Raw genomic sequence first — 17,606 nt, 5'->3', positions numbered from 1 at the left:
ACAAGAGATACATTATAGAAGAATTCCGTTTTATATTTTTTAACCGTAAGATGCTATGAATGTATGACTTAAGCTATTCTTGCAGCTGTTTTCGACGATCATTTAGCCAATCTTTAGAATTTGAGGCGTTAATATTCTGCGAATCTGCTGTTTGTAATTCAGATATACGAGTGACCTTTGACATAAATGTTTACTGTATCTCCTTTCTTTGTTGTTTTGAAACAATGATTTGTTTTTAAAAGAATGGAATTGCAATCAACAGTTGCATTATTCATTCTTTAATAAAGAAAAGTTACTCATAAGGAAATGTTTACGATAAGCTAGCAAAAGCACTTATGAAAGTTGAGCGAATAGCACCCAACTTTTTACAAAGCGAGCTAAAAGTGCTGAAAAGAAACGCAAATATAAGTTTTGAAAAAGTAAACGAAGTGCCTTTGAGTAAAAAACCCAATTACATCAAATTTATTCAATTACAACCTAATTTTATTTTAAACCTTTGAAAAATGTATAGTTTATAATAACCTATCTAGGGAATATGGGCGACCTTTAGTACTTGTACAGAAGGCGCGTCTCTAAATGAAAGGGAAAGCTAAAAGGTTAAAGCGGAATGTAAATCTTGAAAATTAATTGCTATATATTAATCTTGTACAAAATTCAATATTTCTTCCAAGAATCTTGGGATTTTTTAAAATGGAATTCCTGAAAAGTAACAAGAGAATCTCTTTCTTTGTTTGAGTAACTGCAACCACTAAAGAGCATCTTCAGATTCCTTAGAAAATGAATTAGATAGATTTTAAATCATGAAAATAATGCTTTAAGGATTGAAACTTACAAGGAGCTTCTGTTTCTGAATCTAGTGGAGTCTACCATTTTATTTTAATTAAAATCTCATGATTTCGAAGTTGTTTTTTCAGGTGATTTGGAATCCTGGAATTAAACATCTGAAACATGATATTTGCCACCACTATCATTATTCTCAGATTTGTATACTTGAAATTTTTTTCTTTGTTTATTTTCTTGAGCATTAAAAAGATATAAGCCTTTGTTCATTTCATCCATCAATCCACTGGACATGTTCATTTCTATCGTTGCCACGAGACATTCGTGGTGCCAACTGCCACTGAAATAGCTAATAAAAGAAATAAATGACAATGAAAGCCCGGCCATACGTCTTATGGCAGACGAATTAAAAGCCAACCCTACCCTCCACACCCTACCTTTTGTTCTCTCTCTTCGGAATGCATTGGAAAAAGGTAGGGAGGGTTGCCAGATGCATTTAGTGTTGTAATAAGTCGAGATCACAATCGGCTGGCCTTCCCCAAGAACACAATAATTATTGTTTGTCGCCGGGTGTCGCAAGTTCTCCTCTCGATTGTTGCGCCCGCTTCATTCACTAGGTTCGTACCTCTACGGTGGATTACTCACCCTTTTAATCATCCGTCCCCGTGGTAGAAGATTACCAGAATGTTTGGAATGGCTGATATGTTTGTTCTCGCCTTTGACGGAGAAAACTCTGCAAGGCATGACGGAATTTGACAAAAAAGAAAGCAGTCTTTACCATCTTTTGAAAGTTTCAATCAGGAATGTTTCATTTCTAAAATCAGATGTCGCCAAAGAAAAGGCAAGATAGTTTTGTCATTTTCAATCGTCTAATTAGTTTCTTACGGTTAGTTTTTGATTCTATGGTTATATACTCTTATTTGATTGAAAGTTTTCTTTCTATGGATTTCAATTCACCAATTAGTCTTACATATTTTTTTGCCGTCTTTATAAAGTTTCAATCAGGAAAGCTTCATTTTTAGAATCAGATGTCGCCAAGGGATAGCCATGATAATTTTCTCATTTTCAGAACTTCAAATAGTATTTTACGATTAGCTCATGATTCTATTGTTACATCCATTTAACTGATTGAAAATTTTGTCACTACTTATCTTCTTTTTGTGGATTTGGAATTACCATTTAGTCTTACATATTTTCTATCCCTTGTGTACATGGACTTTCCAAATGGAGACCAGTCCCAAGACCTCATAGGGCTGGTAAAAAAATGTCAATGTGTGGTTCATTCATCTTAAAAAATTTTCGGTATTCTAACTTTACCTTTTATTTATTTTCTACACTAAGCAAATATTGTCAAAGCGTTATCTGTCTACTAACTTTTGCGAGTTGCAGATTCTCTTTTTATTTGTCTTGTAAACGGCAAAAATACTAAACAGAACTCATCTTCTTTAGTTTATCACAATGGAAAAAAAATCATTTTATCAAGTATTTGACGAAACAATAAAAACGGTTTGAATTTCAGAGCATCAATGTAATTTATTTTTGGAAATTACGACAAAAAAAATATTTTTAAAATTTTTTTGAAAATTTAGAAACATTTGGAAGATTATTAAATTACTATCAATTTGATATTATCAAAAAAAGTAGAATTATAAGTACTTTAAATTTGAAACGATATAAAAATCATTTTTGTGCAATCATATTTTTAAAAATTATATCTGAAAAACTTCAAAATTTAGCGTATTTTTAATAAATTAGAATATAATTAAAATTAAAAATTTGCTGCAATGTGCACATTCTGACTTTCCAACGTATATAAGTACCAAGTTTACTAGTTCTAGGTCAAACGACGTGATCTGTAGAATGCCAATACACACATACATCGATCTTTATCCTTTATTGAAATAACTATTAAAAAAAAACAACCATAGGAATTTTGAAATTACAGCACATCAAGTATTGTAATTTCACTATTTTATTCATTTACTAAACTGCACAAATATTAAGCAAAATCTTTCTTTCATAGTTTTCAAGAATGGAAGAAAATCAGAAATTTTCTTTGTTTTATCAAAAATCAATCAAATTTTTGATGAAATCACAAAAACAGCTTGAATCTCTGAGCAATAATGTAATGTGTTATTAAAAATTGGGCAAAAATAATTAAATAAATGCGCTAAATTCAGAAAAAATTTGTACGAATATTAACTAGCATCACTGAAAAGATAAATTTTTGAATTTTAAAATGACCTAAAAGTCATTTTTGTGCTGTAATACTTTCAGTGGTTATGATGGGAAAGCGACAAAATTTCGCTTACTTTTAATTAATCAAAATTCTTGCTAAAATTTTTATAAATGCTCCAATGTGCTCCAATTAACCTTCAAAATATATTTGTACCAAATTTGGCGACTCTGGGGTAAGCGGTCCTGTCTATAGAGCGTTATCAGCTTCATTTATGTTATTATAAGAGATTATATATAAGACCAAGAATGTGTCGTCCATTATTTGCAAGGTTAACCTTTGTTTAAATCTACACTATTAACTCAGTGATGTCGAATCCAAATACATCTGGTCCCTGAGGCAATTGTCTGACACTCATTAAATTTAAAGTTATGAGTTAAATATTTTAACAGGCTCAATTTATATACAGTGAATTGCACTTCTTTGCTCATCTTTTTCTGAGAAATTTCCAAAATCTGTAAATATTTCTGATGAAGAAGTAAAACGTTATTTTTCTTAAAATCATAATAACAATAAAGGCGAGAAAAGTACATCGATCTACTTATAAATCGATTATTTACTCAAATTTATATTGATGATAAAACATTTATTGGGAACAGAAAATTATGGGAAATATAAAAGCAGCAATATCTTTATCTTTCTTTGCAGATATTGAGAATGGCCGTACTGATGCAAATCTGGAGCTCCTGTCCACCAATTCTTATGAAGGAATCCCTGAGATAGACGAGTTCTTCCCGCAGGATTACTGTTATGCGCCCTTAAGAGATCAAAAGGTGACGCCAGTTTTGAACGGTGCCAATGCCGCAACCCCTATTCCAGGAAGTCAGCCCCCTTACATAGACGGTAAGAATTTTGTCAACAACATTAAGAAAGGTTTCAGAGATTTCCATTGGATGAAACTATTTTAGCCATCTTGATCCTGATAATAATGATAATGAATCCTTTTCCTCGTGGAATAACGATTTAGGGGAATGACACATGTAGGAAATTAAAATATTAGGAAAATTCAGCAGCTGTAAGCTAAAGAAAGCATTCAATGATTATAAATTTTGATCTTATAACGTTAAATGAGCAATTCGTGTATATCTAATTTCGTGTATCTCGGGAACGGCTCTAACGATTTGAATCAAATTTTATATTTAGAAAAGGTTTTGCTTTTTATCTATATAGGTGACTTTCCAATAAAAAAAAAATCCGCGATTTTACATACACACAATTTTTTTTCCATATAATTATCTATTAGAATAAGTATGTTCAACTTCCGCTTTGAAGTGTAAGCAGTGCAGTAGAAGGGTCAGAACAACATAAATGACGCGTGTGTTGGGGAGCCTCTGTTCGAGTCGCGCTTTTTGCAGTATTTTTTTACTTATGTATTTATATTTAATATTTTTGCTTTTTAAATTTGTTTGTATAGGTGTTTTACCTGAAAAAAGTCGATTTTACACACACACACTCAAAAAAAACAAAAAACATCCTTTTATAATTAACTATTAGAGCCTTTTTTTATCTGCTGTCATGCTGGTTGGCAATGTCATACAGCGCCATCTCCGACCCGATTTCAAATAAATTGACAGTAAGGTAACAACAAAAAGTGACAACTTTTAAAACTGACAGTAAGTTAAAAAAAAAAGTAATAATAGATAAAACGAATACTGTAATATAGTAGATAGTTTCGAATAACACGCTAAACTAAGTACATTTATGAGTTTTTATTTTTTTATTTAGCTGACCAGTTTATATGTAGGTAAGATTGAAATATATTTATATGCAATCTATATGTGATTCGTTATGTCTCTTCGTTATACTATATGTCTTCGTATAAAAAAAAAAAAAAAAAAAGACGTATTAAAAAAAATTTACTGTAAGAAACTCGGATTTCCAGATATTAAACCTTTTATGATTTGTAACTTTTATTATAAATAAATACCATTCTAAGAACTACATCTATATTTAGATTGTCTGCACATTGATGTGAAATAGGGGTAAAAATGCCGATCGTTTCTTCAAGAGTTGCAATCATTTCAGAGTAATTTTTGTGCGATGTTTTTCCCGTTAATTTAGAACATGTGAATGGCAACTTCAGGAAGTATTGCAATCAAAATTTTATACAAAATTTCGTGTAAGGTTTTGGGAAAATTTTGATTGCTTTATATCAATATTTTGCACGTAAGGCTAAATAAAATTAACTAAAAGATTTTTTTTTTTTTTGAGAAATTTAGATGTGACTTATTTTTTCTTTTCTTTCAATGTCATTGTTTAATATTCTCTGTGAGCAGTTTTTATAATAATTTCTAAAAATATATTCATCCTCGCTTGAAAATGAATAAATTTTAAATCTAGAAAAGATTAGATCTCAATATGTTATCTTTCATAATGAATAGGTAAATGAAAATGCATATTGTTTTATACTTGACCTCAAGATAAATTATTTCTGAAGCACTTAATTTTTAGAACACTTTTATTCTCGCATGAGCTGTCTTATTTGTGTTGGGAAATTGGGAACAGTAGTTATCTTAAGAGGCAAAAGTTCCTCGAGTTACACTATAATAAATTATTATTATTTAAATTGTAACGTATTATTAATAAGAATATTAAATTTGAAAAAGCGCAAATGCAATTTCCATTATTTTTGCCAATAGAGAAAAAAAAAATTATATAATTTCATATGAAATATTATTAGAAATGGAAAAGTGGAAAAGTTTGAGAATCGGTGAAGCAAGAGAAAACGAACTATTTATGAAAATCATGATAGTAAAATTTGTTTTCAAAAAGCAAATAACCGTGATTTTTCGGCTTCTTATTTCTCTCTTACGTGATAGAAAGTTAAGTAGTCCATGAAAATATTTAAAAGTAATTCAGTATTTCACTTTAAGTACTTTTTATTTTTAATAATTCAAAGGAAAAAAACTATATTTGGCGTTACTTTCTCATATAGGCAGTATAGAGAAAGTATAGTAATCGTCAAAAAATTCGAACACCAAATTTTGACGCATCTCCACGTTTTAGATCACCCTGAGTTCGAAAAACACACTTTTGGAAAATCTAAGATTGTGACAAAGATAAATCAAAAACGCTTTGAGCCAGATGAATGAAATTTAGTATATTGTCTTTATACCACATTAGCAAATTTCTGTCAAATTTTGAGTAAATTCCGTTCAGAGGCGGTTCGTCTGTCTGGCTGCTCGAAAAGAAGATAACACGATAATTATAAAACGAAGATATCTAGATAGATAAAATTTGGTACACAGATTTAACATCTATAGTGTAGACAAGTTTGAGCCCGATACTACAACTGGATGACTGTCTGTCGGTGTATACTTTCAGAAACATGTAAACTCAATAATTAAGAAACGCAGTGCCTCAAATATATCAAATTTTGTTTGGGATTTTTTGACTACAAGCGCAGTTTTGTGTCAAGTTTTAGTTTCAATCGATTGAGAAAAATGTGTCTAAAACATAAATTTGATTTTGGGATACTATTAACGCTGCTAAGGATTAATCGCCAAATAATTCGCCAAGAATAACACGATATATTTTGTAAAAAAATACTAGATTCATGCCAAAAAATATTTCGTAAGTATTGTACGCCAATACCATGTAAGGAGTTCTTTGGCATGACAAGTTTGTTAGAGAGTATGCGATAAAGTTTTTTGGGGACCATTCCTGCTGATTTTTATAACTGCACCGAGATGGACACAAAAAAAGTTTATGAAAAATGATTATCATAATGTGAATTACAATATTAGTATTTTATATATATATATATAATACCACTTGCCAAAAAAAAAAAAAAAAACAGTACGATTACAATCTGTACCATTTTTATTACGATTATAATGTTAAGTTGCTCTGACACAATTGTTCAAGTGCTGTGTTTCTAGAGAGTCAAATAAAGTATTATGTAGCTATTAGGTACTTATATTGATTCTTTAATAAATTCTGTTTATTCATTTATTATTGCGCTAAATTTCAAAATTTAACTTTTATTCATAATAGAAATATTTCTAAGATAGCGAAGACTAAAAATTCTTTCAACAAACATTTACCATTTTGAACAAAAACGTTTTGCTCAGTTATGTTTGTCTTGTGACTATGAAGTCTTGTGAGCGGACTCTTGCTATAGATATATTTTTCCTGGATTCTGAAATGCACCTACAAAGAAATGAATATGAAAGTTATTCATTAATTGATAAAGATTTTTTTTGAGAATAGATATTCTTTTACACTATAATTGGAATGAATCATGTAGTATTTTAGTTATTGAATCTCATTTGTTTTCCAAATCATTCCCCATTTCAAATTACGTTATAATTTAAATTGTCGGAAGAAAAATTTCTCTCGTATTTTTTTAAACATTTTGTTTTATATTTTAAAACGTAAATTATATAGTTCTATGTATTTTGCTTTATGCGTCAAATATGCGCTATTCTTTTTTACCGCTGGTAACCAATTAATAATTAATCCAAATCACTTTAAACACTAAAAAAGATTTTAAAACTCGAATGCAGCAGTTATAAATAGAAATTGGCGTCTTAATTTAAGAATTTGGACTCTTTTCTAAACAATAAAATTCTGTTTTATTTATTTATTTCTTAAATGTCTCAAAAGTCCATATCATTTTCGCATACTAATGCAATTATTTTTATCAATTGTTTCTCCAAAGATGTGACTTGTGGACTAAAAGAGAAAAAAAAATCAATTGCTTAGTATGAATGAGTGGTTTGTTGCTTGAATTAATACTGATTGAATTAATCGAATGATTTCTTGTTTCCCTTTTCTTAACTGGATGATGGCATCAAAATGGAAACTAATTGTGTGCAGTTTGCCATGATTATGTGAAACAACTCTAGCTTATTACGTAACATACTATTTATTATGCAGACATTAATTTTGAGGGAGGAAAAAAAAAAGCATAATGAGTCTGTAATATTGGTAAATTGCTTTAAGAAGGGAGGGACATCAATATTTTAAAATTTTTTCCTTTTACACAACTGTGTCCTTTGTGCGGAAGATTTAATAAATTCATAGCATTTGATTGAAACATTTTCGAAGATTGACTCTTTCATTATGCTATAAACTATTAACTTAAAACTATTTTTTTTCTCACAATCTCAAAAGTACCAGATATTGCTTTTTTATTTCTTGCCGCTTTTCTAATGTAACAATAAGCAGGCGACTAGGCATCTTTTAAATTCTTTATTAGTGCTTTGTAAAAATTCCTATTATTGTAACTATTTCACTTAAACGATTTCATTAATTTTTGCCGAGATGTTCATTTATTGGCAAAAATGTTTGATGGTAGAAAAAGTAATCATTAGGAGCTTATTGACAAGCTTCAATGGAAACATCCTTTAAAATAAGTATTCTCTCTTTTTAGCATTTATGAATATGAATGTTGCATCTAAATTCGCCATAGTACTAATTCAAAAAATGCTTTATACTTATGTATATCATTTATCATTTCTTCAAATGATTTTTATCCTAGCGCCATTGAAGGTACAATATTTATCAGCATTTTTGCAATATTTTTTCCCCGAAATATTCAATATTTGTTTTTGTTTTTTAACTTCTGTTCTATCCGAATCGAACAATTTTAAATCAACTCCATGCCTCCCACTGCCTTTCTCTTCCACATCATCTGGGCCCAACCTACTCTTTTTATAGTATCCCCATTCATGACATTTAATACGGGAAGCAAAAGCGATGCACTCGTCCATTCATAAAGTTCGCGACTCAAGTGAAAAGAACGGAAAGAAAAAGAAAAGGAAAGGAAAAAAAAATGGTAAAGCTCACCCCCAACAAACAGAACGTGGGAGTTGTGGGCGGAGGGTGTTTCCGGCGGGAGGTCACCTGCTACAAAAGCTGCCACCGGAAGTGAGGGGGGTGAGCGCGCGAGAGCAAAAGGTGCGCGTCGTCCACCTACTCCGGAAGCGGACTCTTTTCAGGAAATTCCCTCCGCGCAGAAGCAACCATTTCCACGAGAGCCTTGAATCGAGCCACACTCAAATGCAACTCGAACAGTTTCGAACACTTTTCCCCCTCAAGCCGAGCGCGCGTGTGACCCCAGGACATGATGGAATAACCCTCGCGTGATCTGGAATTAGCCACCGCAGTCGCTTCTTATCGGATGCTTTGATCTCCACAGTTGTGTAGGGTAAGTTATTTTCATTCACAATTTAGAGACCATTATTTTTTCCCCCTTTGTGTTCTTGAAATTGTACGTTGTTTACTCCAATGGAACGTTTTGTTAACTTTTCGAGGAAATTAGAATTCTGTTTATAAGAACATCGAATTCTATTTTTAACGAAGAGAAGAAAATATAAGGCTGGCTGTTTATTTTAGAAATTTAAAATGACAATCAGTTTGATATTTTAAAAAATTAAATATTTCTTTGACTTTAAACTCATTTAATATTTTCTTTTCATAATATTTTCTGATAAAGGCCCTCATTTTGCTCTAGAAAACTATTAAATGAATCATTTATTATTATTATTATTTCTTCCTTAACGTTGCCATTCATTTTCATCGTACGAAACATTCTATGCAAATCTTGCAATTTTTTCCCTCCATTTCTGAAAACCAACTTTTTAATATTTCATCCTGGCGGTATCTATAAAATCGAATAAATTATTTTTAAATAATCGTCTGATGGTTTGAATCATATTTTGAACCCTGTATTCATTTTAAATGATGGTGGTACAATAATTCCAGATATTTTAAGAATAATTATAATGATCCAGTGGCACTCATGTTGATACTATCGAAATTATTTTAATTATATACTCTGTTTGACCTAACCTTCAAAGCTGTTTTTTTAATTCTAACTTCATCACGTGATTTTTTTTAAATCGAAAATTACCTTTATAAATAGTTCCTTTCAATTTTTGTACATCAATAGCAATTTTGCATACTTACTTGCTGTTAATATATTTCTTATTTGGATAGATTTCTCTCCTAATTTAAGGAAGATATTGCCTAGGTGTTTTTCTTTAGCAATGCTATATTTTTATCTGCCATTTTTTAGATTGTAAAAATTTTAAATCAAATTTGTAGAGAATAATTAGTATCGCCCTCTACCGACTTTATCAAAATGGTCCTTTTCAAAAACGTTCTTATTTGAATATCATCGTCATTATTTCTGTATTATCTCGTTCTTTAGTTTATCACAGCAATAATCCAATTACATAATACTCCAAAAAATTATGTAATTAACTGTTTACTAACCAAAGCTAAACATATTTGCATGATTTCTAAAAGAATTTTTCAACATATAATAAAATATTTATCTCGTATTTAAACTCCTTAAAAACTCACTGTAGCAATGTTCTTTTGAGATTTATTATTTTGAATTATTATCAGTTTTACTTCAGTAAAAAAAGAATTGTACTGCTAAAATTTAATTTCTGTGTTTAAAAAAACATTATTACATTTGTTAACTCTTTTCAAAACGTTATTCTCGATTTTATCACTCTGAAAAACAAGTCTGTAAACTATACTATTTGTAGCATCTGATAGTTTTAGTTGCTAGTTATGAAATTTAGCTATTGTTTAAACAACATTTTGAGTGTCATTTCTCTTTTTGAAAATTAGCTAAAATTTATACCCCCCCCCCCCAAAAAAAAAGAAAGCTTGAAAATTCTGAAATGTGATACCAATTTTGTTAGTTAAAGCTCTCATACAGTTAAACTATGTTCTAAAACATTAAGAATTGGATTATTTCATTCTATTTTTCAAATAAGTAAATGTTTTCATATTTAATAATTTGACTTGCGTATTTTAATAAATACTACTGATTTTTTAGTTTTAATTTTCGTGACGCAAACAAAATGAAGGAAATGACACTTAAGGTTAAAAGAATTATTTTTATTTTATTAAAAATAGGAATTTTTCAATTTTATTTTGTTGAATGGAATTATAGGCTAAAATATATCGCATTTAGCAACAAGATGACAGTAATTTAATATGGCTAAGATTCATAAAAATCATCAATCACAATTCCTACGGATCTACTAAAAAAAAGTAAAGTAGTAGTAAAGATCTATTGCTATCTTTATTATTTTGATATCTTGGCATATAATTCTCTTTTCAAATGCAATCCGTGCACTGAAAGTTTTAATAGCTACATCCTTTTATCATATTTTACAAAAATGGCTAATTTCTATGCATTGTTAAATCATTTTTCATAAGCTTTATCTATTTAATATCTGGTTGCTAATTGAAGGTATTATGAATCACTAATTTGCAGTTATAAAAACTTTCTGAAATCCTTAATATATCATGAAAAGTCAAAATAACATGGAAATAGATAAATCGCATCTGATTACCTAGTAATTGAACTGCTGGGAAACTCCTAGCATTGTCGGGTTTATTTTTTAAATTTTTCTTTAAAAAAATAATTCTTCAAATCAAAGAGCAGATGATTTTTCTATTATTGATTAAGGCAAGCTCTTATTCGCATAGAAATTAATAATATTACAATTTTACAGCCACGTATCAATTTATTTGTTAAAGCGGTTCCCTTCTATTAAATTATTAAATACATGTTAATTAATTATCCATTCCAGTCCAAGTGATTATCCACAATGGCCTATCAAAAAAATAAATTATTCGAATAGGAGATGTAAAAGTGATAAGAATGAAAAAAAAAAGAAAAAGAATATAAGAGGAAAAGAATGAAAGTTAATATAAAAAGCTTTCTTCTCAACAATTTTTACAAATTTTGTTTCCGAATTCTTTGAAGAATAAAGAAAGATTTGAAGGTTTTGTGGATATTAACTAAATAATTATTTTTTATTAATTAAAAATTTAATTTATTTATATAAAAGAATTATTTGAATCGGCGAGACAAAGCATAAAATATTTCCAAATTCCTCTTTGTGTACTACTGCCCTGAAATTTTTGATAAATGCTGATTTTGAATTTATTGAAAAGCAATTTTCTTTGTTGATTACAAAATAATTAATTGATTAAACAATTAGCAAACATTAGTAAAAATTGGAAATAGAAATCTGCGAGATTTGACTATAACAAACTATAAGAATATTGTAAAAAATACTCTTGGTTTATTATCGATCAATATTCATAAAAAGGATTATTTAATTGGAAAAAAAAATTGAAGTTATTAAATAGGTGTAACATTTGCAATATAAATGTGTGCTTCCATAATATCTGTGTTTGATGTACTTACTTGTTTTTCATCTTAATAGAATGTAAGGATTGGGCTTTTTTAAAAAAAATTTTTTATTATGTTTGCAATAATAAGAAAATATGGCAATAAAAATACATTTGGTATTATTTTATCCGAAAAACAATATCACTTAAAAACGAAGTGGTTTTTTCCCCCTTAGTAGAATCCAAAAATGTGCATAAAATTTTATCTCAGAATGAATAAATATTGAATTCTAAAGTTCTCCATTTTATAAAATCGATATTACTTTTTACATTTTGCTGAAATTCCAAGCGTTTGCAAAAAATATCTTTTAGTTGTAAAATGTTGATTAACTCTTTTGAGTTAATTCTAAATCCTAAAAAGCAGCATTTGTGAATATACGGTGGAGGTTGGGGCACAGGAAACTACTTTATAATTTTGCTTTTAAATATCATTCTCAAAAGTAGCTAAATGCATGTAGAAATACTAAGGATATTTAGATATCAGATATTTAAAATTGTTGTTGAGTTGTCGTTTTATTTTCCCCTAGAATCAACCATGACGTAATTATCTTTTATCGACTTACGATTTTCAATGATTTATTTTTTCATATCACGAATTCTTCACAATACGCAATTTTTTTAGCAAAACTTTTACCAGAATATTTTTTAAACTCTTAAAGCTTTTTAAAATTGAAAATGAAATCCCAATTATAAGAAAAATTAGAAATGAATCTGAATTATATAATTGCTTTGCATCCCTTCCCATTTTGTTAGGATGCTAACAAAGCTCCATAGCTGTACCAGTATTGTCAGTGGAAACTTTTACTGAATATTATTAAAAAAAATGGGTGTTCATTGTTCTCGCTAGAAATGAGGAAATGAAATATAAAAATCGCTACATCATTAATAAAAAAAAATGAAGATGTAATGCTAGGTACGACAGTTTTGTCACTTTCATTGCTTTGTTTAATGAAGTCACAATGAAGTGTTTTGTCTGTACAGAAGACGTATTGCACTTCTTTTGTTGTCAGTTTTACTTTTTTCGAGGTAATTAAGAAAAAAGATCTTAATATTCATCTTTAAAAGTAGTAGTAAATGGATATATATATATTGTAGATGCATGAATTCTTAAATAATCATTATTAAACATTCCATTTCTCTGATTTGGTAATTTTTTTAAAAAGCAACTACTTTTATCAAAACAAAACTGACTACAAAAAGTAAGTACCTTTAGCCGAAATAGAAATGAAATGAATTGATCAATATTTTAATGGATGTCATATTTTACTACTTTTTAAATATTCATTGTCTATGGTAAAATATTATTTTAATAAGCATTAAATGACATATAGCGTAAAAATGATCAAGTTTGGACAATTTTAATAAATTTTCACAAAAATGAACAAGAATGTAGAGTATGCTGCAAAAAGCGATACAACCTGAGTTACAGATGCAGTTAGTGTGAAAAAAAAAAGCAAGCTTTCTTAAAAAAATCTTCATTACTGCTTTGTATTAATAATCTATGTCATAGGCAATCAATTTTATAACATTTAAGTGAATATTTTTTTAAAAATATATACCATGTTTACATTTTAAAAATATATTTAATACCATATGTATTAAATATATAACTTCTACAAAAAAACAAAAAAAAAAAAATATTTACATTTAAGATATGTATTTTTTCCACCATATTGAAGGCGTGGATTTGATCAAATTAATGCATTCATCTTGGATTTCAGATGTAAATGACTTTTTTAGTGTTTATTTATTTATTAAATAAGGCACTACGTAGCTGTTAAGTGCATGGTGTTTTGAATTAAGAGTAAAAATTTTTAAAAATGTGTCAAGATTATTTCAGTTTTTAATTAAGAGAAAATTAAAAACAAATAGGCCTAGAAATATTTATTTTTCCAATGTTGGATGCCTTATCACTTTTTCATGATAAATTGCATATGGAGATCAACCAGTATTGTAAATCTGAATAAAAAGTACTGTTCAGTTGAATTTTTAAAAAAAATTATTATTTCACTAAGAATTTTTAAGAAAAACGTTGAAGTGAAACTTGAAGCATTAAAATTAGAAATGGTCAGTGTAGAGAAATTTGCTTTTGATACACATACGTGACCGAAACAATATTTTCATTCTGAAAATAAAATATCTGGAAAGTGTACATGAGATTTTACTTTTTCTTCACTTTTCCAAATTTTGCAAATGGCACTGCCCTTTAACATGCACCCTTTCTAAAAAGAACATCAACAACAACAAAAAAACTTCATCGTTGCGTGACTTTCGACCCTGTTGCGCATAGATATGTGCCAGAGGATCACACCTGTCGAACGCTTGGCCGACCCCGCTTCCTGTGGCCTCCTCCCCCACTGCCCCGAGATCGTCTGCGCCGAACATCCCCTGGACCCTTTTCCTTACCAATGCCGTAACTGAGACGGTGGAGAGCCGGTAAGATGAGACGCCGATTGCGGTGCTGGACGCAGACGATTTCGCGTTTTGTGATCGTTTGCTTAATAGGGGTGGGCGACCCCTTTGATGAGAGCCGACTGTAGAAATGAATGGTCTTAAGTGCCGTCCGCTTTAATGAGGATAATTTATGGATGTGTTTATACAGGTTGTTAGTTGGGAAAGTTTTTACGATTGCCGATCAACTTGGGGTCGCTGAATTAGATCGGAGTCGGATTTTTGCTGAAAATTTCTTTTTTTTTTTCTTTCCCAAATAAGTTGTGTTGCCATTGGTAAACAACAACAAAAAAAATGTTGAGAGTCAAAATTATCAAATAAATAAACTGTTTTCTTCAAATTCGGGGAAAGGATAGAATAAATGAATTCAAAGAAAAGAGATTTAGTTAAAATTTTGAATTATTTATTTGCAGTACCAGTCAATTTCAAAACCATTAGTCCTCTAAATTTTTGTGCTTATAACAGTACACAATGTCTGAATTATTTAATTTTATGCACGTCATTTTTCTTAGTTTATATCATTTCTTTTTTTAAAAAAAGTGTTGCCGGTAAACTTGAGTTCAGTTTGAACTTAAACTTTCGTTTCCCAGAATGAGTTTACTTTCTTTGTTTCATTATAAATCACCTTTTCTATGTGACAATGTATTTGTTTCATTACAGTGACCTTTTCAAATATTTTCAACGACTGCAAAATGACACAGTTGTATTTTTTATCAGAATAAAAGCGATAATCGGTTGATTAAAGAACTCTTTAGGACAAGTTTTCTAGAGTCACATTTTTTCTCCCCCATCCTTCCTAATCTAACGTTAGATATTTTTATAAAATATTATGTGAATTTTTTTTTTGAAACTCATCTGATATTTCTCCTTTGTTATAATGCATATTTTACCTGCCTTAAACGCTCGTGCATTTTGCCTTCATTTCATCAGAAAATAAATTTATGAAAAGCAGAAACAATATTATATAATATTAAAAATTTAATCTCATTCTTCTGCTTTTATTTCAAATAACGCTCGCTTTAACCTCTTAAGCGGTTTGCCCTTACGTCATACATACATCGGTTTATCTCATTTTTACACTTTTAAACAACAATTAAGTCATTTTTAAATATTATAATACTCTACCAAATTACATAAAGCGATAATTATCTTTAAGAATTCTATATGGATTTTCATTTGAATCAAAAAGGCAAAACATTCCTAAATAGAAGTTTCCATCTAATTAAATAGAAGGGAGAATAAATCGTTTAAGGATTAAATTTTTAATTTTAAACAACTATTAATTTCGGATAATTATGTCTTAACCCTCAAAAAAATTTTATTACTCTTTTTCTAATTGGATTAATTGGTTTGATCAAATACAACTGAATCAAGAGCCCCCCCCCCTTTTCGTAATTATCAAGTACTAAAATTTTTTTTTTTCCCTTTATAAACTAATTTTTCGTTTTCCCCTCAGGAAAGTTATAAATAACAGTTGCTTTTTTCATCAGTTCATGATTGAACAAATTCAATCATCCGGTAATGTTTTTTCTGCTTCCAAATACATAAAACAATCGAGCATTTCATTTTAAAAACTTGTAAGCTGAATCACCCCTCTTAACATATCATTTATTTCTTGAAAAATAAGTAGGTAGATTTACTTAGGATTCTATATCTGAAATGCTTTATCGTATCTCCATTCTGAAACCTGATAAGCAATTCGTAACATTTTAAGCTGATTACAATGCATTTGGATATAAATATTTGCTCTCGTTTCGTCAGAAAGTAAATTTAGATACTATATATAAATATACACTTTCAAACTTAGTCGCGCATTATCTTATCGTTGCTAGAGAACTCGATATTAAACCACGCTGGCAGTACTTAATCAAAAAAAGTTCCAACTCATGGACGGATAATTTTGTATACAGTTTTACCTATTCACTCAAAATGTGGAACTTATCGTAAGTAAATATCTTTATTAATCTAAATCTTCTAATCTGGTATAGGGACAGTCAAGCTTTTTTGACAAAATTAAGTTTATTCTAGGGACAGTAAAGCTTTTTTTGACAATTAATTTTGGTGTAAGGACAGTAAAGCTTTTTTTGATAAAATTAAAACCGGTGTAAAAACAGTAAAGCTTTTTTTTTGATAAAATTGATTCTAGTGACGCTAACAGTAAAGCTTTTTTTGACAAAATAAAATCTGGTGTAGGGACAGTAAAGCTTTTTTTTTTTTTTTTTTGACAAAAATAAGTCTATTGTAAGGTCAATAAAGCTTTTTTATTTTTTGATAAAATTGATTCTAGTGACACAAACAGTAAAGCTTTTTTGACAAAATTAAGTTTATTCTAGGGACAGTAAAGCTTTTTTGACAAAATGAAATCTGGTGTAGGGACAGTAAAGCTTCTATTGTAAGGTCAATAAAGCTTTTTTTGACAAAATTGTTTGGTGTAGGGTCAGATTTTTTTTTTCTTTTTTTTGACAAAATTAGGTATTTCAATAACCAGCTTTAGTGTTGTAGAATTCCGTGAGAATAAAATGGGGAGTTTTTGTGTAATAAATCAGGAAGGCAGCTTATTAACCTTTTCCATGTAGGCAGTTTGAATGCTGTCTTAGATTTTGCTTTTTCTCGTATGGCCCAGCTGCTTATCAATCATTAATAAGATTTCCTTTTCCACTTCCCACCCCCGAAGACATTCTATACTTCTATAATATACTCTTTACTATACCATTATGTTCTTAAATAGACATTATGTCTAAAGTGAATATTCTAAGTATCCAAAAGTTCGGTCTCTGGATTTTGATAAGTCTTTGCATCTCAATTTCCATTGAATCCACACACAAAACCTTTTCTGGAAATTATTTGTGTTTGTGAGTATGAATTTTCAGTAACTAAGCGAAGCAGGCGGAAATAAAGATTTCTATGTAGTCTTTATACTTTAATTTGGGATGATACCGCATTAAGTTATACACGTGAATGTATTAAG

At 29.4% G+C, this 17,606-nt stretch overlaps 1 protein-coding gene across 6 annotated transcripts in view; it reads left to right on the top strand.

The window, feature by feature from the left end:
- LOC129965845 (ETS-like protein pointed) overlaps nucleotides 1–17,606 on the top strand; it is a 212,512-nt gene that overhangs the window by 164,313 nt on the left and 30,593 nt on the right. For all 6 annotated transcript variants that reach the window (XM_056080066.1, XM_056080067.1, XM_056080068.1 and 3 more), the window contains one exon: nucleotides 3,665–3,859. In XM_056080066.1, the coding sequence (XP_055936041.1) occupies nucleotides 3,665–3,859 (195 nt within the window). The remainder of the gene's footprint in view (nucleotides 1–3,664; nucleotides 3,860–17,606) is intronic.

This window comes from Argiope bruennichi, chromosome 4, assembly GCF_947563725.1.
Source record: "Argiope bruennichi chromosome 4, qqArgBrue1.1, whole genome shotgun sequence".
Classification (NCBI taxonomy): Eukaryota; Metazoa; Arthropoda; class Arachnida; order Araneae; family Araneidae; genus Argiope; species Argiope bruennichi.
Note: the sequence above shows the minus strand (reverse complement) of the source record. Positions and strands in the feature narration are given on the sequence as shown.